This window comes from Dermochelys coriacea, chromosome 8 (genome assembly GCF_009764565.3).
Source record: "Dermochelys coriacea isolate rDerCor1 chromosome 8, rDerCor1.pri.v4, whole genome shotgun sequence".
NCBI classification, from domain to species: domain Eukaryota; kingdom Metazoa; phylum Chordata; order Testudines; family Dermochelyidae; genus Dermochelys; species Dermochelys coriacea.
This window is the reverse complement of record NC_050075.1, coordinates 98,096,251-98,119,673: the sequence shown is the minus strand read 5'-3', so window position 1 is coordinate 98,119,673 and position 23,423 is coordinate 98,096,251. Positions and strand designations below refer to the sequence as shown.

At 43.4% G+C, this 23,423-nt stretch overlaps 2 protein-coding genes across 10 annotated transcripts in view; both read right to left on the bottom strand.

Annotated features, from left to right (window-relative positions):
- Positions 1–17,654, bottom strand: part of CC2D1B (coiled-coil and C2 domain containing 1B) — a 66,818-nt gene extending 49,164 nt beyond the window's left edge. For 3 of the 8 annotated variants that reach the window (XR_006273926.1, XM_038413066.2, XM_043491366.1), the window contains exons 1-6: positions 17,335–17,487; positions 16,350–16,444; positions 10,326–10,464; positions 4,131–4,231; positions 3,013–3,135; positions 1,240–1,374 (exon numbers count right to left, since the gene is read on the bottom strand). Coding sequence is in view for 6 of the 8 variants with exons in the window: in XM_038413066.2 (XP_038268994.1) it covers positions 1,240–1,374; positions 3,013–3,135; positions 4,131–4,231; positions 10,326–10,464; positions 16,350–16,415 (564 nt within the window). In the remaining 2 variants the exon portion in view is untranslated. Of the gene's footprint in view, positions 1–1,239; positions 1,375–3,012; positions 3,136–4,130; positions 4,232–10,325; positions 10,465–16,349; positions 16,445–17,334; positions 17,502–17,529 lie in introns of those variants that run through there. The other 5 variants (XR_006273927.1, XM_038413068.2, XM_038413065.2 and 2 more) reach the window with 5 other exon arrangements.
- A 2,761-nt stretch (positions 17,655–20,415) lies between these two features.
- Positions 20,416–23,423, bottom strand: part of ORC1 (origin recognition complex subunit 1) — a 41,058-nt gene continuing 38,050 nt past the window's right edge. The window contains exons 16-18 of one of the 2 annotated variants that reach the window (XM_038414347.2): positions 22,560–22,726; positions 21,391–21,478; positions 20,416–20,799 (exon numbers count right to left, since the gene is read on the bottom strand). In XM_038414347.2, coding sequence (XP_038270275.1) covers positions 20,605–20,799; positions 21,391–21,478; positions 22,560–22,726 — 450 coding nt within the window. In that variant the 3' untranslated portion in view covers positions 20,416–20,604. The other variant, XM_043491251.1, reaches the window with a different exon arrangement.

Genomic DNA, 23,423 nt, shown 5'->3' with positions numbered 1-23,423 from the left:
GAACCTTTTATCATTTTTGTAGCTTTGCCCTGGACTCTCTCCAATTTGTCCACATCCTTCCTAAAGTGTGGCATCCAAAACTGAACATAGAACAAAGGCCTCACCAGCCTTAAAACAACCCCAAAACATGAGCTTTTTTTTTTTTGCGCAACTGCACCACATTGCTGACTGATATTCAATTTGTGACCCAGTAGAATTTTCTTTTTAGCAATACTACCATGTAGCCAGTTATTCCCCATTTTGTAGTTTTGCATTTGATTTTTTCCTTCCTAATTAAAGTACTTTACACGTATCTTTATTGAATTTAATCTTCCTGATTTCAATTCAGTTCTCCAATTTGTCGAGATAGTTTTGAATTCTAATCCTGTCCTCCAAAGCAAATGCAGCCGCTCCCAGCTTGATGTCATTTTCAAATTTTATAAGCACACTCTCCACTCTAGTACCAAGTTATTAACGAAAGTATTGAATAGTACCAGATCTAGGACTGACCCCTGAGGACCCCACTATATACACCCTCCCAGTTCAACAGCGAACCATAGATAAGTACACTTTGAGTACAGTCTTTCAACCAGTTGTGCACCCACCTTACAGTAATTTCATCTAGACTGCATTTTTTGAGTTTGGAGTTAGGGGGTGGGGCCACAAGATTATTGTAAGGTGGGTTGCGGTACTGCTAGCCTTACTTCTGCTCTGCTGCAGGTGGCGGCGCTGCCTTCAGAGCTGGGCAGCTGGAGAGTGCTGGCTGCTGGACGGGAGCCCAGCTCTGAAGGCAGCGCCGCCGCCAGCAGCAGCACAGAAGTAAGGATGGCAGGGTATGGTATTGACACGCTTACTTCTGCGCTGCTGCCTGCTGATCTGGGTCCTCAGTCAGCAACTCCCTCTCTCCGGCCACCCAGTTCTGAAGGCAGCGCAGAAGTAAGGGTGGCAATACCATGACCCCCCGCAAAATAACCTTGCAACCCCCCCCGAAATTCCCTTTTGGGTCAGGGCCCCAAATTTGAGAAATGCTGGTCTCCCCAATAAAATCTGTATAGTATACGATAAAAACACAAAAAAGATCAGATTTCACGGGGGGAGACCAGATTTCAGGGTCCATTACGTGTTTTTCATGGCCATGAATTTGGTAGGGCCCTAATTATAAAATTGCTATAAATCTTACAAAACATGCCATGTATCAGTGGAAAAGTTATGATTTGCTAAATATGACAATCATGTTTATATGTAATGAATCCAACATACCTTGAGGCCTCTTTCGTACCGTCGTGCTTTGCCACTCTCATCTGCCTCCTTTGCATTAGAGATTGCTGCCTTATAGTTAGCGATTCTGTCCTCTATCGTTCGCTGCAATTCACTAGAAACAGCAGGAGATGTGATCTCAAAATAAAAAAAAAAGGGGGAGGAAGAAATAAGGCACATTATTTACTTTCCCAAACTACACATGCTTCATCTTACCACTGAAAAGTAAGTATATCCCTTCTGTACAAAAGTAACACGCGCACACAGACTGGCCTCAGGAATCAAGACAGCAGGGATGAAATGGAAAATGTCTCTGAAACAGAAGGGCACTTGTACTGCACTAATGTTTCCTTGATCCATTTCTGGGCTTCCTATCAAAGGAGCAATAGAGAGAATTGGGTGGAGTAGTTTAGGAAACTTACAGCCACAGGGTTACTGGAGACTGGGTGGTTAGGACTAAATGAGGGAGAACAGTGATGCCTCTCAGACATCATGTGCCCAGGTGGGCTGGGTGTTATTTTGAGGAGGGAATGTTTGTTTTCTTCACTATTTTAACTTTACACCTTTCCAGGATTCTCACAACTTGGCTTCAATACAAGATCTCCTCTTTCTACCTCCTCTCGTAAGCTGGAAAGTCTGCAGTCTGAGACTTGCCCAGTGAAACAAGCAACAAAATAAACAGTTACCATTCACTACTTATAAGCACTGTGTTGTCAAATTGACCAGTCAGCTGGCTCCTGATGTAATTATTGCCATTATCTCTACATAGACTTACTCTTGCCCTATTTATTAATGTGCACAATGCATGGAAGTCCTGAAATCTGTGTTGTATGACAACAGAAGAAAAGCAACAACTGAACAAAGAACCTGCCTGCATAGACAAATTCAATAGAGAAACAGATTCTGAAATTGTACATAACTCAGCACCATTGACAGCCTGCTTAGGAGAGTCCTCAGGATTAAAACAGCAACGGCTACTGCAGGTTAGGATTCAGATGCACTGATAAAAGGTTGGGCATGGGGCAGAGGGGCAAAAAACATTGGGATGGTAGATAGTTGGGATGCTGGAGATCAGGACTGAGGTTTCTGTGCATGGTGTACAGTAGAGCCCTGTAACCTGAACTGCACCCAACAGACCCAACTATGGAGTGTCAGGTCCAGGTAGGGTGGGAAAACAAACAATCTCTTGGTGTGGAACAGACACAGGGCTAGCAGTCACCATCTCGCTGCTTATTTGATTATAGGATATTACAGACCATGTGAGGGAGGCAGTATGGTCTAGTAGACAGAGCTCTCAACTGAGACTCAGGAGACCTGGATGCCATTCCCAGCTCTGCCCTGGCCTGCTCGGTGATCTTGGGCAAATCATTTCCCCTCTCTGTGCCATCTGTAAAATGATAATCATACTGACCTCCATTTGTAAAGCACTTTGAGATCTACTGATGAAGAGCACTATATAAGAACTAGGTATTACTACTATTATGTGTAGTGTAGCATAGCAGAACTGTTTGGAGTTTCAAGACTCATAACAAGAATACTACAAAGGGGACTAAGGAGCAATAGCAGAGCTGTAAGCTGTACAAAGGAAGTCTGCACACATCACCCTAAGAACAATGCAAGATGAAATCTAACTATATCAATATAGTGTCAGCTCCCTCCACGAAACATACAGATGTACAAAATAAGACAGAATATAAAGTGAGCTTGTCATCTTATAAATTGCATAATGAGAATGAATCAGTGGAACTCCAAGTCAACCACACATCTCTTTCTTACCTCTGCCTGCATTTCAGGTTGCTGCTGTATTATTGGTGGAGCTGCTAGCACCTCCATCGCTACAGTTTCATTCTCACCACTTCCTGTTTTGTCTTCCTTGCCCAGAACCTCCTGCAACTCTGCCTACAGCAAGAATCAGTGAGGTCGTTACTGCAAAGCATGCTCTGCTTTCGGCACCACGTGAACAGATGTTGCAGGAACTAAAGCACCTCCCCACTGCCGGAGTGAAAAGAATGATTCAGGTCCTGAAGCCTTTTACCCAAGGCAATGTTTCAGTGTAGCTTGTCTACCAATTTGTGTCAAGGGTAACACACCTCCATGGGACACTGACAAGTGATAATCAACAGGGCTGAGAGAGCTGGTCTGGAGAAAGTAGGTACCTCCTGGCTCCAGAACCTAGAGTTAAACCTCAAACAGTCTTTGATGTCCCTGAACTTCTCCTGCCTTATCTAATTTCCATTTGTTTTGCAGTTGCCTCCACATACTCTGGTTCTGGCCATGAGTGGAAACGCTCAGGCACAATATGAAGGCAATTCCTGGGGAAGCTCACAGTCCAACATACAGTGCTACGGTCTCTTACACAACCCTTTTGTTCAGTAGTTCTCTGTTTGAGGATTGAAGAACATGCAATAGCTAAGAGAAGGATTTTATCTTTTTGGTGGTTGTCTAAATCTTCAAGCCTCCAAATAGTCACCCTTCGCTAATGACCATAATAAGTGTAGTTTAGTGCCCCCTCCATATAATCCAGACACACACAACACAAAACTCATTTTAGCTCAATGATACGGTTATTAGGCCCTGGCCACACTCAGAGAAAAAGTGTCCTAGCCATAATTAAGTAGAATGAATGCTAAAAGGCTTTCAGCCACGTTTCCCTAACTCACATGGACTGTGATTTTCCTCTCCCCCCAGTCTCCTCCAAGAACCATATTCACACACACACATTTGTAGTCAGGTACTGTTCTCATCTTGATTTGGACTGGGTCCGACCATTCAAAAATGTTTAAATCAGCTGTAAATTTTCCATGTCTTAATTTCCCTTTAAAAAGTTGAGGGGCTTTGTTGCTCACAAAACTTACTCCATGATCGATTGAATTCCACTGGCAGAAAGTACATACCAAAAGGTCCGTATCCTCCTCCAAACCTTCATCCTCCTCTTCATTCAGGTCCTTCATGCACTCCGCAGCCATCTTTTCAATATGATCCATGGGCAGAGGGGCTGGAGAAGGCAACCAAGAAGAGACAAGCCATGAGGATCTAGCATACTGTTGGATGGTGCAACCTAAACTATGAGCATACTGTTTGGAAAATAACTGTGAGTTCACTTGTCTCCTCTCCCTTTCAACTATAGGCAGTGTTTGTTTCTAGTCAGCAAGAAAGTAAAGCTGGTGAAGTAATTCCCAGGCCTTTTTTGGCTGTAGCCCCACCACTTGCAATTGATCAGTGCCTTCTGCTCCACCTCCTTTGTCCTGTCGGTCCACCCCCAGTACATTTTCTGTCTTTCTATTACATTCTTTTCCTCTCTCTGTTCTACGCTTCTTCCTTTTTTCCCTTTCTGTATATTTCCCTGGTTTTGATTTATTTTGTTGTCTCTGCTCTCTTCCTCTGGTCCTCCCACCTCTGTTCCACTTGACCACATGTTCTCCCTCCTCCGTTGCATTTTCACTACATTGTGTTGCAAATTGTCTGAAGGAAAATGTGCTGTTTAGTGCCACCTATAGAAATATGTGGGTGAGGGGGATGAGGGAGAGAACATGCAGTCTAAAGCTCCCCACAGCAGATCAGGAGTTCAGGCACACAACTTGATAATTCTGTAGCTTTGACAACTGGCAGGAATTTCAGTTACACATGAGAGAGCTTTTCTTTTTCTTTTAAGAGTAAATTGAATCATGGAGACTATTATTGTCAACAGTACTTATGGTCAAAAGGAATTTTATTTCTAGAAAATTTAGTCTTCCTCCACAAGAACAAGGGGTCTATGTACCCTGAAATGTACCTCTACTCTACTTCCCTTGTTATATCTAGTGCATTTTTCTTGCCCAGTTGTGTTTAATAACATTCTCCAGAGGATAGCAAACATGCAGATTTCCACAGGAACAGGCAGAAGTTTGTATGCTAGAAATTGCAACCTGACCAGATTCTCTCCGTGCTCCATAAAACACATGCTCCCCCCATCTGTGCTCCTATTTGCACTACAGAAACAGATTAAAATAATTCATTTTCCTTGTCCCCTTGTCAAATAACGGCCTCTGCAACCCAGAGTCAGTAGGAAGTAAAAGAGAGGCAAGGTGGGTGAGGTAATATCTTTTATTGGACCAACTTCTATTGGTGAAAGACACATGCTTTCACCACAAAAGTTGGTCCAATAAAAAAAAGATATAATCTCACCCACCTTGTCTTTCTAGTATCCTGGGACCAACATGGCTAAAACACTGCAAACAGGAGGTAAAAGTACATTTTAAAACTTTTCCTAAGCATTTACAATATTGGAAACAGCCAGATTTACAACTATGAAGGAGCAAGGTATAAAATACTCAGGTAAGACAACTTGAGATGCCTGGCTTCTACCTCACACTGGTTATACCCTGGTGTAACTCCATTTACTCCTGACTTACACCCACATGGGACATAGCAGAATCAAGCCTTACATAAGAGTACGAGTTGCTTAGAGCAACTTGTAACTTAAAACAAATGAAACTAGCTGCCGCCACTTGAACGTGCATCCTTTACTTATTAAGCCACAGGTTTCAGAAGCTATGCCTCCAGTGCAGAGTTGAGTTAACCGAGCTTGAGTGAGAGCAGCCACTCAAGTATTCATACCATATATCCTCAACATTACACTTCCTAATACATTCACCTTCAAACATTTCTCTATTTAAATTTTCTTCCAAATCCTGAAATATTTTTACTGTTTGTATTGCAGTAGAACCTAATGGCCCCAACTGAGATCAGGGCCTCATTGTGCTAGGTGCTGTTCATAAACAAAGCAAAAAACAATCACTACAGAGAGTTTACTGACTAAATAGACCAGAGACAAAGTGTGGGGAAAAGGAATAAATTCAATTTTATAGGTGAAGAACTGAGTCACAGAGAGCTTTAGGCCCAATCATGCAAAAAGAACCATATAGGTGACCCCTGCACCCATGTGTAGAACATTTAAATCAATGGGTCTCTGTGCAATTTCAGGGGTCCACTTGGGACCTCAGTGACTAGGTCAAGATCACCAGAATGCCGTGGCAGAGTGCGGAACTGAACCTAGATCTCGAGTCCTAGTTCGCTTCTTTACCCAAAAGATCATCTGTCTTCGCTGTTTAAACTGTGCACTTATTAATCAATTCCAGGCAGCTCTCATCTGCAGAGAATAGATAAAACCACCAGAGTCCAGCAGGAGATCTGAAAAAATAATAATTCACTACTAACCCAATACCAGATACGCAATGAGCAACACAAACTTTTGCTTGCTACCAAAGCGAAAAGTGTGGGCAACATCTCAGAACAGAAAACAGATTTTGTTTGTTTCTTTAAGATTGACAAAGAATCTTTGCCACCAGACAGGCTTTCCCCTTCAGCTTCGTAGCACTAACAAATGGCCCCATAATTCATAGCATACAAAATAAGTGCTGCAAACCAAAAAGTGCTGCCATTGGGGAAGGCTTCCCCTCTTCAATCCATCGGAGTGCCACAAGCCAAGCTGAATATTGGAATTTAAATCTGTCACACAAGTCAGAGAATGTTGCCCCTTATTCCCCCTCTGCCTACCCAAGATGCTGCTGTTCTGATCATCTTCCTCTCTTATTGTCTAAGCAAGTTCTCTTCTTCTCATCTCTTCACTAGCCACTGGTCCCCTCCTCTTCTACTTCTGTTTAAGCTTCCAATTCTAATCCTCTTCTTGAAAACTCTACCCAACTCCTCCCCTACTTAACCCTCTGATCTTACCTCCACCTATGCTCATTCTGCCTTCTGCCCAACCATCTCTCTTAATTGCTCCATTTTGTATTCTATGTTCATTCCCAAATATGTGCCTTCTTCCCCACCACCGCCTACACCCTGTTTAAACTAGTCTTATTCTTCCTCCTGCACAGCCATGGGTCAGATTCTGCTCTCGGTTATACAAGTGAAAACAGTAGGATTTCACCTATAGCCTTAATTCCAGAAAAACAGGGTTGCAATGCTCAAGCAATGCCACTGCTGACAAATGTGCTACTCACACCTGAGGAAAACATTTGATACTTTCAGTGGGCATAACGAATAAAACCTTACAGAGATGTTGAGGATTAACCTTCATTCTACAGATGGGGAAAAGTGAAAAAAAAAAAAGTTAAGTGACTTCATGAGCTCCAAAGAAAGTGTGTGTCAGAGATGGAAGTAAAGCTCAGAAGTTCCTGGTTCCCAGACTTATACTCAAACAACCAGACCTTACCTATACATTATACAGGCAGTAGTGACAAAAAGATAAAAATTAAAACCCAGTGCAGCTGAAAGTACCCACAGGAAACTCCCAGAAACAGTGGATTTGATGACACAAAGGTCATCTATCTCCTCATACACAGATCTAGAACACATTCCCTTAGTCTCAGGGTATTATCAGGATTACTGATGAAGACCTTTATTTAATGCTTTCTAAAAGTCATTAGTTGTAAGAGCTAGAAAGGAAAAGTCAGTTATAGGATTCTTTAATTCAATCAACAGGATTTTTTATTTGATGGCTAGTTTTTTTAAAAAATATACAATTGTACTTTGATCCAACAGAATTTCTATTAAAAGAAAGATTTAAAAAGGGAATAGGCTGAAGAAACAGCTGCATCAGCTTATTTCAAATACTTGAAAATCTTCTGTATTCATTACTCTTAAAGGGTAACTATTATCTTGAAATCTAGTCAGTATCAAAATGAATTCAAATTCAGTTTCAGGTACCACACACTTGCCTCTGAGTCTTCCTAGCAATTACTATTGTGATTTTACAATCACATTTTCCTATGTATTTATAAATTTTCCTCTCCCTTGTTGTTGTGTGAAAGTACCACACAAACAGCATAGGAAAACGACAGTACAAGAAACAATGAAATGGATTATACATAAATGCTGTCAAATACACCAAGTAAACAAACTCACAGGTTTCCAGATTTCATTTAAGGTCAGAAAGGCCCATTTTAATAATCTAGTCTGACCTCCTGCATAACACATTGCAAAGAATTTTACCCAGTAATTCCTACATCATGTCAATAACTTCTGGCTGAGCTACAGCATATTTTCTAGAAAGAACCCAGTCTTGATGTAAAGACTGCAAGTGATCGACAGTCCACCACACCTCTTGGTAATTATCCTGTTCACTCACTGTTAAAAAAAAAACAAAACAAAACTGCACCTTATTTCCAGTCTCAGTTTGTATAGCTTCAACTTCTAGCCACTTGATCTTGGTATGCCTTTGTATGCTAAATTAAAGAGCCCTCTACTCTCAAAAATCTTCTCTCTATGTAAGTGTGACGCCCTATACCCCATGTTCACCATTTTTATATGATTATAATATATTCTGTATAAGGTATGCTTTGTGAGGTATCATTTGAAAACTCAATCTGCTGATTATTATTTTCTGGTGGAAATGTGTGTAACAACACTGCATGTAAAATTATGAGATTTTGATACATAATTGTTACTGAAATATGTTGTAGTTCTGGGTAACACCCACAAACCAATTTCTCAGAGACAAATAAACACCAGCATGTCAGCAAGGTGCTAAAGGGCCATTATCTGCTTAACTGGCTATTCACTAGCAGGGGAGAAGGTGTAAACAAGAAATTTGCATTTCATCCCAGAGACCCTTGGAATCCCAGGTATACAGGGATCTGTCTGTCTATACACTGGCATGGGCTAATCCTCAGAGAGGAGGAGGATATAAAAATAAGGAGACAGTGACCTCCACATCACACCTCTCTTCCTCTCACCTCTCTGCCCGTGGCATCAACAAATACTTGAACACCACTGAACTGGGGGAAGGGTCCCTAGCTGAAAGGAAATCCTATATGTATATTCTTACAATGTATGGTGAGAGAGACATTTTTCTTTTAAGTTCATTTAGGTATTAGCTTGTGGTTTTATCTTTTTATTTTTTTTGTAACCAATTCTGCTTTTATGCCATATCACTTCAAATCTATCTTTTTATCTTGTTTTACTGTTTTATCTAAACCAGTGTGCTTGGATTGAAGTGTTTGGGAATCTCTACTTAGGATGACAAGGTTGCTGCACAATCATTATCCAGTGTTGGAATGATGTACTTACTGTGAGCTTACACTGTCCAGAAAAATACTGAGCAGTGCAAGACACACATTTCTGGGGAACAAAGCTGGGACTAAAACTGTGAGGGTGTGGCCCTGTATGTAATTCATGGAATCCTGGGAGAGCATTCATATATTCAGCTGGGAGTGATTTTGCATACTAAAGGCTGTGTGAACAGGTCAGGAGTGGCTCTTCTGACCACAAAGCCGTGCAAAAAGGCACCCCAGGCTAGAGAACTAAGGGGACACAGCTGTTCAACAGTCCAGATTGTACCCTGGGGAATGTCACAGAAGGTATTTAAATACCACGATCAAGTCACCTCTTAATGTTCTCTGAGCATCTCAGGGGCGTGCCCAGGAATTTAAATTTAAATACTTTTGGAGGGGCACATTAAACACACACAAATGAAAGGTTCGTGTGACCCTACCTCCCATTTCTTGGGATACCTTTGGCAGGGACACCCTGGAGCGAGGAGGAAGCAGCTCCCACTGCAGCAGTACTCTCTGTGTCCCTGCAGCCTAGGCAGGAAGAAAGCAGCAGGACAGCTGGCTGCAGGGTCCTCCCCCAACCCCTACAGCTGCAGCCTGCTGGTTCTCTTTCCCTGCTTCTGGAGTCCCAGTGCTGCTGCCTGCTTTACAGATGCCTGCTGAGGTGAGTCAGGGGCTGAAGGCAGAGGCAACATGTGGGACTCCAACAGCAGGCTGTAGCTGTAAGGATAGGGAGAGGAGGTGCTCAGCCAGCAGCTGAACCCCCTGCTGCTTCCTCCCTCTCCGGGCTGCAGGAATACATGCAGATTTTTGTGGGGGCCAGTGCCCCTGCTTCCCCCCCTTGTGCACACCCCGACTACATTTTAAATCTTTCACCGTAAAGCAGGCAATACAGAAAAATATTTCTCTAATCTCTGAGTTAGATAGTAATCTTAGGTGTTACTTATAGGGGAAAAAAATCCAGAAGGAAGTATGATTTGTAAAATCATGTCCCTTTTATTTACATAAATAACACAGCTCTTCAGGCAGCAAGAACCAGGAGCAATGACTTACTTTTCCGTTTGGGGTTTGACTTCCCTTCTGTCACCTTCTCTCCTGTGATAGCAGCAAGCTCCGCTTCTAGATCCTCATCACCACCATCCTCTATATCCAGCAACATTGCTTCAGGATTGAAATCTACAAACAGCCCCAGCTGGAACCAAGGGAAAATATTCTATTAAGAACAGAGAAGTCACTCAATCCATCACATCACCTGGGTTATTTAAACATCTCAGTGCATTCTGAATTCAAGATAATGTGGGTTCTGGCTGGGAGTTTTTAACCACAATCCCCTGTAAATTGTGGCTAGCTATATAACACAGACAAGATACACACAACTGAAACCAGATACACCTCTTTTGAGAAGCAGAGAATAAATCCCCTCTCAGACCTTGTCAAGGTTCCTTCCCCACTCTGAACTCTAGGGTACACATGTGGGGACCTGCATGAAAGACCCCCTAAGCTTATTCTTACCAGCTTAGGTTAAAAACTTCCCCAAGGTACAAACTTTCCTTGTCCTTGAACCGTATGCTGCCACCACCAAGAGTTTTAAACAAAGAACAGGGAAAAAACCCACCCAGAGACGTCTTCTTCCCAAAATATTCCCCCAAGCCCTACACCCCCTTTCCCGGAAAAGTCTTGATAAGAATCCTCACCAAATTGTACACGTGAACACAGACCCAATTGGATCTTAAGAACAACGAAAAAGCAATCAGGTTCTTAAAAGAAGAATTTTAATTAAAGAAAAGGTAAAAGAATCACCTCTGTAAAATCAGGATGGTAAATACCTTACAGGGTAATCAGATTCAAAATTAGAGAATCCCTCTAGGCAAAACCTTAAATTACAAAAAGACACAAAAACAGGAATATACATTCCATCCAATACAGCTTATTTTACCAGCCATTAAACAAAAGGAAATCTAACGCATTTCTAGCTAGCTTACTAACTAACTTTACAGGAGTTGTAAGTCTGCATTCCTGATCTGTTCCTGGCAAAAGCATCCCAGACAGACAGACAAACCCTTTGTCCCCCCCCCCCTCCAGATTTGAAAGTATCTTGTCCTCTCATTGGTCATTTTGGGTCAGGTGCCAGCTAGGTTACCGTAGCTTCTTAACCCTTTACAGGTGAAAGTGTTTTGCATCTAGCCAGGAGGGATTTTATAGCACTGTATACAGAAAAGTGTTTACCCTTCCCTTTATATTTTATGACAGGCCTGCACTTAATCAACCTGAATCCTTATTAATAGGTCTAACGGGTATCTGAAATAACAAGGTAAAAGAAATTTTCTGCTTAGCAAGTCTTAACAGAAGCTATGAAATATATTTGATTATTCCTCCTCATATTACCCAGGTATTCTAAACTTGGGCACAGATAAGATTTCATCTTGAACTTTCATACATATCCACACATTTCACCTCAAAGGTCCCACATCACTTTGTAAACTATATACACAAAGGAATCATTTCATCCACTGACGTGCAGCCACCTCTGGTGTAGAACCAGCTACAGTTTAACACTGTACTGCACCAATACACAGCTGTTTAGAACAGGAAGCAAATACTATTATAGGCAACGGAAACTACAGGGTGAATTGAGTAGGAAGAAAATTAACTATATAAATTAGCATTTGACTAAAACGCTGGGGTAAACTCCCCTACTGTTGCAAAAAGTGCCAAAGGACTTTAACAAACAAGGGTGAGGACTTCTGTTTTGTCTCATCTAGAAGATGGAACCTCCATAAGTACAGTAATCCAGGATACTGCAACATTGGTCCAGTACTGACTCCGAAATGTCATCCACTGAAATACCAAAACCACTTCCTTGAATGTTTCCCATCATAGTGTTGCCCAGCAGAACTTAGAAGAGTTGATGAGTCAAAGCCCAAAACAATAAGGACAAAAAAAGATTTACTGTTGCTTAGCTTTTACCCAAAACTACATAAAGAAATTCTACTGTAAACAAAAATAATGCTGCACAATCCAAAGTGCAGCCTTCTTGAAGAATGTATCATTATATGTGATGCATAAACAATGAAGCGTATCATTTGTTTCTATGACTTTTATAGATACAGAAAACTTTATTACTTTGATAAGGTGAAAGAGGTAATATCTTTTATTGAACCAAGACAACAATCATAGGCAGGGTGGTCCAGGAACGTGCATGATGCATGTATTTTCAGGAACACTGGTCTGTATAGAAAGCTGCAAGAAGAGTCTTTCTTTCCAGACCAGAAGATTCCAGTGGAGGATGTTGAAATGCCCATAGTGATCCTGGGAGACCCAGCATGCCCCTTATTCCCTTGGCTCATGAAGCCTTGCACAGGAAACCTGGATAGCAACAAGGTGCATCCATGGGGCTCTTGGCAGTGGAGGTGGGTTTGTCGTCAATGATAGCGTCCAGCTCCTTATAGAAGTGGTAGGTCTTTGGCACGACACCAGAGCAACGGTTGGCCTCCCTTGCCTTCTGGTATGCCTGCCTCAGCTCCTTTATCTTTTCATGGCACTGATGTGTGTCCCTTATCCAACAAGCCAAGAGAAATCGGATTGTAGGTATCAAAGTTCCTACAGCTGGAGCAGAGCTGGAACTGCACAGCCTCCTCTCCCCATAGTGCCCGCAGATCCAACAGCTCAGGTGTGCTCCAAGTGGGAGAGCACTTGCTGCATGGAGGTGCCATGATCAGCTGGGAGGATAGAATGTGAGTTCTCAACGCAGAGCAAACAGGAAGTGGAATTTCAAAAATTCCTGGACCTTCAAAGAGGGAGGAGCGGATGCCTGTGTACTTGGGTGCAGGGCAGCGGAGTTGAAACTGCTGACCAGAGCATTCGGAATTAGCATTATTGTGGGACACCTCCTGGAGGCCATTGACAGTGTCATAACAAAGCGTGGTGTCTACACCGATATTTTGTCAATATAACTTTTTCGCAAAAACCTCTAAACCTCTCTTCAAGATGGTTTTATTTTGTTGGCAAAGCAGGAGAGTTTTGTCGGCAGAAGGAGCACTGCAGTGCGTACACCTCCACTATTTTGTCGACAAAACTGTGTAGTGCAGACAAGACCCTAGAGCAGAGGTTCTCAAACTGTGGTCCACGGACCACTGGCTCCATTCAGGTGATCCATGGATCGTTCTCTCTAAGGGGCGTGCCTGGGCGGCCACACACAAAAGAATGAAGGGCCGCACATCTAATTAGTGCACTTTTAATTAGGCACTTTTTAGGTGCCTGGACCCTGGAGAAGATGCACATGTAAGGTGAGATGCTGGCCTTGGGGGGAATGGAGTAGGTGGAAAGGGGCAGTGGGATGAGAAGAGGGAGTGGGGGGAATTTGGGACATGCAGGGCTGCGGTGGCCAGAGAAAGAAGTGACTTTCCCCAGCTCCAGGGCTGTGGCTGCAGTGGTGGGGAGAGATCCCCCTCTTTCCCAGCCTCAGCTTAGGAGCTGCCATTGCAGGGGAAAGACCCCCCCCTCCTTCCCAGCCCCAGCTCGGGGTTCGCTGCGGCAGGGGAGAGAGGGTATATCTATCACATTAGAAAGGTCAGACTACGAATATTAAAATATGAGTTGTGTGTTTTTATTTGTAGAACAAAAAAAAAGTTAATTATTATTAAGGCTTTTTTTTTTTAAATATAGTGCTTTTATCCAAAGCGCTTTACAATAGTTAGCTAATGGTACATTAGTTAGCTAATGGTACAAACAACATTTGGAAAGATCATTAAGTGGTCTGCCGAGACCCACAGCAATTTTCAAGTGGTCCACCAAAAAGAAAGTTTGAGAACCACTGCCCTAGAGGATGAAGCACAAGATTGAAAGCCCTTATTTACTAATCCTGTCTCTGCCATTGATTCACTGCATGTTGCTGGAAAAGTAATTTTACCTCTCAACGCTTCAGTTTCTCCCCTTTCCCCACCTGTAAAATGGGGATAATGTTGCTTCCCATCGCTCAAGGAAGCAGGAGGAGATTAGCAAATGTTTATACAGTGCTTTGAAGATGCAAAGCTCTATATAATATTATGTACCTTTTACAAATGGGTAAACTGAGACCAACGTGTATGTGATTTGCCCACGGTCCCATAGCAAGTTAGTTGTGAAGCCAGCAATAGAATCTAGGGGTATATCTACACAGCAATTAAACACCCGCTGCTAGCCTAGGTCAGCTGACTGGGGCTCAGGGCTGTAAAACTGTGTACACATTCAGGCATGGGCTGGAGCCTGAGCTCTAAGACCCTGCGAGGGGGGAGGTTCCCTGAGCCCAAATTTCTACACCACACTTTTACAGCTCCACTGCCCATTAGCTGACACAAGCCAGTCACGGGTATTTAATTGTTGCGTACACACACCCTAGGAGTTCTGGCTCCAACTTCCTTGTTGTGTGCAATAAACCACACTTCTGTTGAAGTCAATGAATATCAAACAAGTGCTTTAAATAGGAAGGAAGGAAGGAAAAGAGGGGAGACAAGGACAGGACTGAACCCGGAAGAAATGCAGTGAGCATACTGTAAAGCACAAATGAGCTCTACAGAACATGCTCATTTATAACTGGAAAAGACACTGGAGAAGATATTGTAGGAAACAATCTTACATTTGCCAGGATATGAACTGGATGATTTAAATATGCTTTTCCTATTTTTGATCCTATAGAGCTGATCAGGTCCTTTGATTTACTCGTTATCCATTTACATTTTATTTCTTTTAAATCTTCTTTGATTCTTTTGATCTTTGTATATTTTCTTTGTCCAAATGAAATAAATAAAATGCATATATTTTAATTTAGACATTGAAACTCTATTGCTAAAGTAATGGTAGCATTACGAATACACTGACATGCACATAGCGAGAAAAGACAGAAGTATTGCTAACATGGTGGGGAAAAGCACCTAAGCTCAGCCCTATGCACTTAGCGCTCCGATTCCAACTAATCTGAATTCATTTAGGAATGGACAGAGAATTGATCAGCCATACCATTTTTTCTCTACTACAAATACATTAGCCCCTGTTCCAGTAACCCCCATTTTCGCTATTTTCTCCAGGCCAGTCTACCTTTCAAGTGTAGACAAACCAAAACCATGGTCTCCCAATTTTGCCTTGATACTCCCTGTTTTCCTATTTCATCTCCACATTTGCTTCCCCTCTCCTGAGTACAACTCAAGCTTCTTTTCATTTTCAAAGCCTTCACTCCCTGCCTGTGTCTCACTCCTCATTTCTGGACGCACCCCTTCTTAGATCGGGTACTCTCCTGACTCCGCACTTTGGCTTCTTCTTTGTACTTCTGACACTGTCACACTATCTCCAAAGTTTGCACAGTTCAACAAAGCCATGCATTCCTAAAATTATAACTATCCCACAAAGCGTTCCAGCTATAAGGACTCCTCCCACACTTTGTTCTGTAGGGCACTACATTCTGATATTTTAAGATTAAAATTTCCTCACAGCACAATCCACTTATCATATATAGTTACTCAAATGTACATGGACCTGTCGTTAACAGCCGCAGACAAACACCTATCTGAACTCAATACCCCTGGATAGACGTCATAAATACAACACTGGAGCACAGGCAATGCCTGTCCACAAACAATCACAGAACAGAGGGAACAAAATTAAAACTACTTGTCTAAGTAGTAGCAGGATTTACTCTTCTCCAAGAGGATTGCCCACTGCCGCTAAGATAGTCATTAACCATTCTGATTTTCACAGGTCTGTCCTTGATAGATGTTATAAAAATTCTGAATATTAACTTGGGCAATACCTCATTATAAGCAGGTTGCAACACAAAGTTCACAATGTTGTGACAGGATGAACTTGGTCTTGTGGCAAGTCTGTATTTTTAATGCCTTAATCAGCATGGTATATGGATGTCAGTCTCTGCTACTAGAAGATAAATTAACTAGGGTGGGAAAGCAGAGAACAACTAATTGTATAGAAAGGTTTGTAGGATGCCCTGCAACTCTGGAATCATGTTAGCCCAAGGAAGAATCACAAAGCACGACCCCAAGTGTGCAAGCTTTTAACCAGACTATAGCGTGAGAAAGGAGGTTTCTATACCTGCTTTGCAGCAGCAGCTCCCTGGCCCTTCGCCTGGGGACTTTTCCTGGGTCTTCTACCAAGCATGTTGGCTCATGAATCTCAAACAACTCTACCTTTAATAGATACAAAAAGAACCCCACATATACATAGGTTAAGACATTGACATCCAACTGTGATACATGACAGAAGCCTATAAGCCAGCCTAACCCAGTTGGAAAGCTGGGCACAGCAGCCTGTAGCTCCACAGGTTACAGCTCCACACCAAAGACTCCACCCTGTAACCACCCCCCAGGGTCACCATACCTAACCCCGTAACACCCCTCCCCAGATTACTATATCCACTCCACAGATCAGGGACACCAGTCTGTAACCACCAATCCAGGGTTACTATACCCACCTGCCCAGACCAGGTTACCACCCTGTAATCCCCACACCAGGGATACTACACCCACCTTGCAGACGAGGGACACCACTCTGTAACACCCCACAAGTTACTAAACCCCTCTCCAGATCTGGAGCCAGGCACAGGAGCCTGTCCCCCCTCCTGCCAGGATCTCCCCCCCCCGTGCCGGGTACAGGACCCCCTCGCCCCCGGGGTCTCTCCCCCCCCCGCCCCGTGCCGGGTACAGGACCCCCTCGCCCCCGGGGTCTCTCCCCCCCCCCGCCCCGTGCCGGGTACAGGACCCCCTCGCCCCCGGGGTCTCTCCCCCCCCCCGCCCCGTGCCGGGTACAGGACCCCCTCGCCCCCGGGGTCTCTCCCCCCCCCCGCCCCGTGCCGGGTACAGGACCCCCTCGCCCCCGGGGTCTCTCCCCCCCCCCCGCCCCGTGCCGGGTACAGGACCCCCTCGCCCCCGGGGTCTCTCCCCCCCCCCGCCCCGTGCCGGGTACAGGACCCCCTCGCCCCCGGGGTCTCTCCCCCCCCGCCCCGTGCCGGGTACAGGACCCCCTCGCCCCCGGGTTCCCTTCCCAGGAGCCGGTCTCGCGTGCGAGTTCCTTCCCAGACCTGGAGCCCGGCACCGCGGCTAGAGCTCCCTGTCAAGGCAAGGTGGGAGCCGGGTGGAGACAAGCAGCGGCCCACGCCATGTAAATAGCCGACTCCCTCCCCCGCGACGCGGGGCAACGGGGCCCGTGCCGGCTCCGGGGAGGGGACAGAGGCGACGCCCGGCCTCCGCCCCCGCACACGGCGTGACGGGCCTACCCTGCCCGGCACGCCCGGCCCCAGCGCACCGGAGACCCTCACGAGACGCCCGCGCGCCGCCACTCCACAACAGGACGCGGCTCCAAGCCCAACGCACGCGCAGGCGCAAAGCGACAGGGGCTGGGGCCAGGAATGAGAGGGGGCGGGGTTATGAGAAAGGGGCGGAGCAGAGATGGGTCGGGCCATAAGGATGGGTCAGGCGGGGTGCAGTTTTACAGGGGGCCTAGGGTCTTGCAATGTGGTCCTGGGGTGAAGTTTGGAGGAGTAGATCCAGCACAGGGACAGCGTAAGTGGATAGGTAGAACCCAACCCAGGCCCCCGAACACTGGTTCAGGGGCTGAGGGAAGCATGGAGCAAAGAAAAGGGCCTAGACAACCACTGGGATGCCCATGGGAGGGGTAGTTATTTATTGCCATAGCTTAGCCTGAGACAGTTAGTTGCCCTTAGAACTATTTTCCAGTCTTTGCCAGCAAGTCCCAGTCACATCTTTTGCAACAGATGACAGCTCCCTACCATTAAAGTCATGGCCAGCCAGCAACTACACTAGTTTTCTTAAGCAACTACATATGGATTTGGTGCCTGATAGACACCTAAGCTTAACATTAGCCTACAGGTCACTGAACCAGGGACAGCACCTCCGTTTGTAAAGGGCAAAGCAGACAGTCAGTGATCCACAGACACTGGTCCTGTGTATTCCTTAATTTCCCGCCCCCCCTCTGTTTTGGTGGGTTTTTTTTTTTTTAATTAAAGCTGTTTCTAGCATTTGATTATGAAGATAGTTCACAGTTAGAAGGCCAAGTAGACACTGAATTTTCTAGAGTCTGAAAAAAAAATAGCTCTGAGGTGTAAGCTATCATTCATCATACATCTCACTGGACTTATTAGTTTTCAGTTATTTAAAGCCAATTTTATTAACTATTTCACTGCTGATAATTTTAGCAGAAATATGCAACTATGGTGGTTTATTCCATCCTAAACTGCTACCCCCCACCTTCATGTGCCAAAAGTTCTAAATATGCCTACCTAATTATCAAAACCTTCAGATTTACCTCCACAGTCCACAATGCAGTTGTGTTAAACACCACAATCAGTGGAAATTTGAAAATTTAGACAGAATAAAAACAAAATATTGTACTGTTTTATTCTTTAAATCATGACATCCATATTTACATTTTCCCTGAGGCTGCTTTGAAGTTCCAGTCTGCCACAGAAACTGGGGTCTTGCTATGGAATTTAGATCCAGTCCACCACAATATTTTGGGTTATGAGTTACTGTAGAAACTGATGAATTCCTAGCTCTCAACTAGTATCGATTCCATAAAAACTCATTGTGAGGTAAACCCTCTATCTGTACAGTAAGCCATTCCCACATTTTCTAAACTGAAGTCACTTATTACAAGCTTGAACTATTTTTGCAGCACGTTTCACGCTAATCATTTTAAAGCGATTAAAATGTCATTTAAAAAGAGCAGATCAAGATATCTTCAGTAATTTTGGTAATTTTTTTCTCAAGTACAATTTCACAATTTAACCAAACCTCCGTCAGCTGTCTTCAGGTAAATCCTCTGAAACTCTTCTTTGTAACAGATAAATATGCTTAAATTCAAAGTGAAACGTAAAGCTCATTCTTCTACAAAAATAAAAATGCCAGTAGAAATTTGTATTTCCGGTAGCAAACACTCATGCTCCCCCCACCTCTTTTGGCCTTGCCTACAGCTCTGTATACTTTCACTGCACATAAGGCTATGTTTTAGTCATAGCTATTTTTAGTAAGTCATGGACAGGTCACAGGCCATAAAAATTCACGGCCTGTGACCTGACAATGATTTATAATGTATACCCCTAACTAAAACTTGTGCTGGCGGCTGCAGGTGCTCTGGAGGGAAGGCATGGGGGTGCCACGGGTACTCTGGGAGGGACGACAGCCCGAGTGCGTGAGTGCTGGCAGGGGAGAAAGGACAGCAGCACGCAGTTTGGGACCCCTGCTGGTGCTGGGGTATGGGGGAGGGTTGGCGGGGCTGACAGGCTCCCTACCTGGCTCTGCCAGTCGCTTCCAGGGAACTGCGCATGTCCCTGCAGCTCCTAGGGGGAGGGAATGACAGCGGGGCTTCGCAGACTGTCCCTGCCATGAGCGCTGGCTCCGCAGCTCCCATTGACCAGGAACCGCAGCCAATGGGAGCTGCGGGGGCAGTGCCTGCAGGCAGGGGCAGGGCAGAGCCCCCTAGCCCCTCTGCCTAGGAGCTGCAGGGACATGCCAGCCACTTCCAGGGAGCCCCCCTGAGGTAAGCACCTCCCTGCACCCCAACCCCCTGTCCCAGCCCCAAGCCCCCTCCCACACCCAAACTACTACTGCTGCTGCTGGGATGGGGAGGGGTGGGTGCGCAGTGGCCCAAGACTGCCCCAACAGCATCTGGTGTGGCTGGCCCAGGGGCTGCCCACACTTCTTGGGCAGCCCCGGAGCCAGCCACACTGGCTGCTACAGAAGTCACGGAGACCACAGAAAGTCATGGAATCTATGATAGACACTCAGCCTTACACATAAGCAACAGATGAGAAATTTAAGTTTAGAACATGTTTGAAAAGTGTTAATCAGGTCTCATGTATCCAGTTGAAATTTTAGAGGGAAAATTACCTAAACTGCAGTTTAGTAAAGATACCCCTACTCTTGCAAAAAGTGCTTTAGCATCTTTAGCAACCATAAGTGGTCAAAATCTCAGTTTTCACATTTTTCCACAGCTTATTTGAAAGAGGGCACCTTCCACTCTGTTTTATGGTGCTCTTTCAAGTACTGGCTCAGAGGAGAGAGTGCCACCTACTGAACATACCACTTACTGTAGCACCGAAAAACATTCAAAACAAGTGATTTAAATGCACGGTATAAAACACTTAGTAAGGAATTCTTTATTATACAAAAAAGTGCTTTAATTGATTAAAAATTTAAGCAAAGAGTTTAAAAACAACGGTTTCTGGTATGTTCAATTTTTATCAACACAACTTTTTAAAACCAGTCTTTTTAAAAGTTTAACAATTTTTAAAATATTTACACCTATAAATATACACAAAACCTCTGTTGTCTTATTCCTGCTTGAGTGCATACATGACATCATCTTGGCTGATATTCAGGCGCACCCGCACGTGCAGGTATTTATTACTGGACTCTACCAGCAAGAAACGGCAGGCACCAAGTCTTGAGCAAATTGCCATAATTTCTGATACCGTAGGAATTTGCAGACCTTCAATCCTACACAGTGCTACATGCTGATGATAGATCTAGAGGAACAAGATACAACTCAATTTAGTCACTATATTAGATTGGAACAGGAAACAGAAGAGGTGGAAAAGATAGGCTTTCTACTCTCAACCTCTATGGAAGGGGAGAAACAAACAATTGAATCTGTTTGGAGTGAAGATGACACACATGCTGTTAAACACAGAACATTAGGACTATGTCAAGAAAGTAAGAAATTGTAACTCAGCTAAGTTTCCTCTATGACTCAACCATACAAATACATACAATAAATTAGGATGCCAGCATCTATGTTTTTTGTTCTATCAAGACCTTTCCATTCTCATCTTCCTTAGCTTTTGTGAACAGGGTTATATCAATTACATATATTATCTTAAAAAGAAAAGGAGTACTTGTGGCACCTTAGAGACTAACAAATTTATAAATTTGTTAGTCTCTAAGGTGCCACAAGTACTCCTTTTCTTTTTGCGAATACAGACTAACACGGCTGCTACTCTGAAACATATATTATCTTTGCTCCTATGATTTGTTTCAATAGATTTACACTTTGAAAATAGTCAAACAATTAAGACAAAAGCTAATGTCCAAGTTTTAAAAAAAAATAGTAAATGTACCTGTTGAACTGTTGCTTCCTCGAGCCCTGACCTGCGAAACTCTGCTATAATTGCTTTCAGGAACATTTGCTCATGCAATGAAGCATTCCTGAAAGAGAATAGGAAAGTCTTACTACCAATCTTGTTCAACCAAATCTAGGACTTCACTGACTCGTAGGAGGTGGTTTGAGGTGTAGGAAATATCTAATAAGGCCTTGCTGAAAAGCATTACATACATTTTTTCCCTTTTCTGCCTAAGAAGGTAAGATTATTTAGTTCATCGCCCTGCCAACATACTCTCGTGTCACATTTCGCCCCATATATTGTAACACAAGGCTTTACAAGTTATTTAGAAACATTTCATGCAGTTTAATCATCATGCCACTGTTTACAAGCACTCACATACTATAGTGATGGGACCATATATAGGTACCTAGATAGCAGAGTGCAAGTACTTTAATATGGCAGATCTGTGGAATTAAAAAATTCCAGCACCTAATTATATTTGTATTTGTCTTACTGGTGAACAAGTCTGTATCTCAGCAAATGAAAAACTGGAGCATGTGCAATGCTCGGTATGTTATGAATGATTTACATTTGTGAATTAAGAATTTCACGTTCTAGTTTTCACCTAAAATAAATATTTAAAGCACAGTTCTACTCTGTAAAAATGACACCTTCTTACTGAAGGCATCTGTTCCATGTGTGCCTTCAAGTCATATCTGCTTGCTCTACTGACTAAAATAAATATACTCTTTCTCCCATTAAGCTCTGCAGAACTGAGGCTAGATTCTCTCCTTTCTTGAGTTTCATGAACAGCTTTCTAAATTCATGTCAGTTACAACCTGTGCAAATGCACTGAAGGCAATTGTGTTCCACAAATTTAACTGAGAGACTAATTTGGCCTGCAGAATTTCCTGATGCTAAAGAAAGAATCCAGTTTAAATGGGAATCAGAATTCTTGCATTCTTCCCAGACCTGTCGCTTGCCACAACAAAGCACTTATTCTGTACCTTCATCTGGAAAAGAGGAATGCTTTCTACCCTCCTAAAGGTGCTGTGAAACAAAGTTTGTAAAGTGCTTGATATAAGTGCAGATATTACATATTCTCCCAGATAAACAAAAACTATATAATTGGTCTCGAGTTTGGGGCAGAAATATGGAAAGATACCTCTAAACTGCAATTTTACCTGATTGAATTTATATAAGGGGATGAAAACATTTCATCTATAGCTTTCATTACATGGGCCATGCTGACCAATCCAGAGGTACTTTTCTGGCTCGAGAACTCGCAGATCTCAGTGGACCTTCTACAGATATCAAGACAACGCCTTGCATCACCAGATAATGCTGCTACCTGAAAAGGAAAAGCATCACGTCAATAGTAGTACTTTTCCAGCAGCTGAGAAACAGCAACAAGAATTGACAGGGTTCTTTTAAAATCAGCAGAGCTGTGCCACTGTAGACAGCCATTCCTAGAGATCCTTGTTTTAAAAATGTAACTTTTATTGATCAAACCCAAAAATCCAATCTGGTCATTTCATCAATTGCTGTAAAGATACATGTATAACAACAAGTTCCACATATAGGGTGGGATTTTTAAAAACCTCTCTGCATTGGCTCAACTCTGCACCCATCAAAGTTTATGATAAAACTCCCACCAACTTCAATGGGAGTAGAGTTAGGTCAACATCGGGAATTTTTGAAAATCTTACCCATAATCTGTATTCTAATCCATTTTCAACCAGAAAAAAATCATACCATGAGCAATACACACAGGTGTTTATCACTCAGTAATGCTTGGTCTTCTGTTGTTTCTAACAGACTGCAGGAGAACATTGCAAAAGGCTTTCCCCAAATATATAGCTGGGGGATTTTCAAAAGTGCCTGATATTTCATGCCCAACACCCATTGAAAGTCCCTTAAGCACTTTTGAAAATTTTATCTGTAGTTTACATTTTAACACAGGAAAGAATTTGTGAGAGAGAAATATGGTAGTGGCCTAATTTTCAAAGGTGCTCAACACTTACAGCTCCCCTTGTTATCAATAGGAG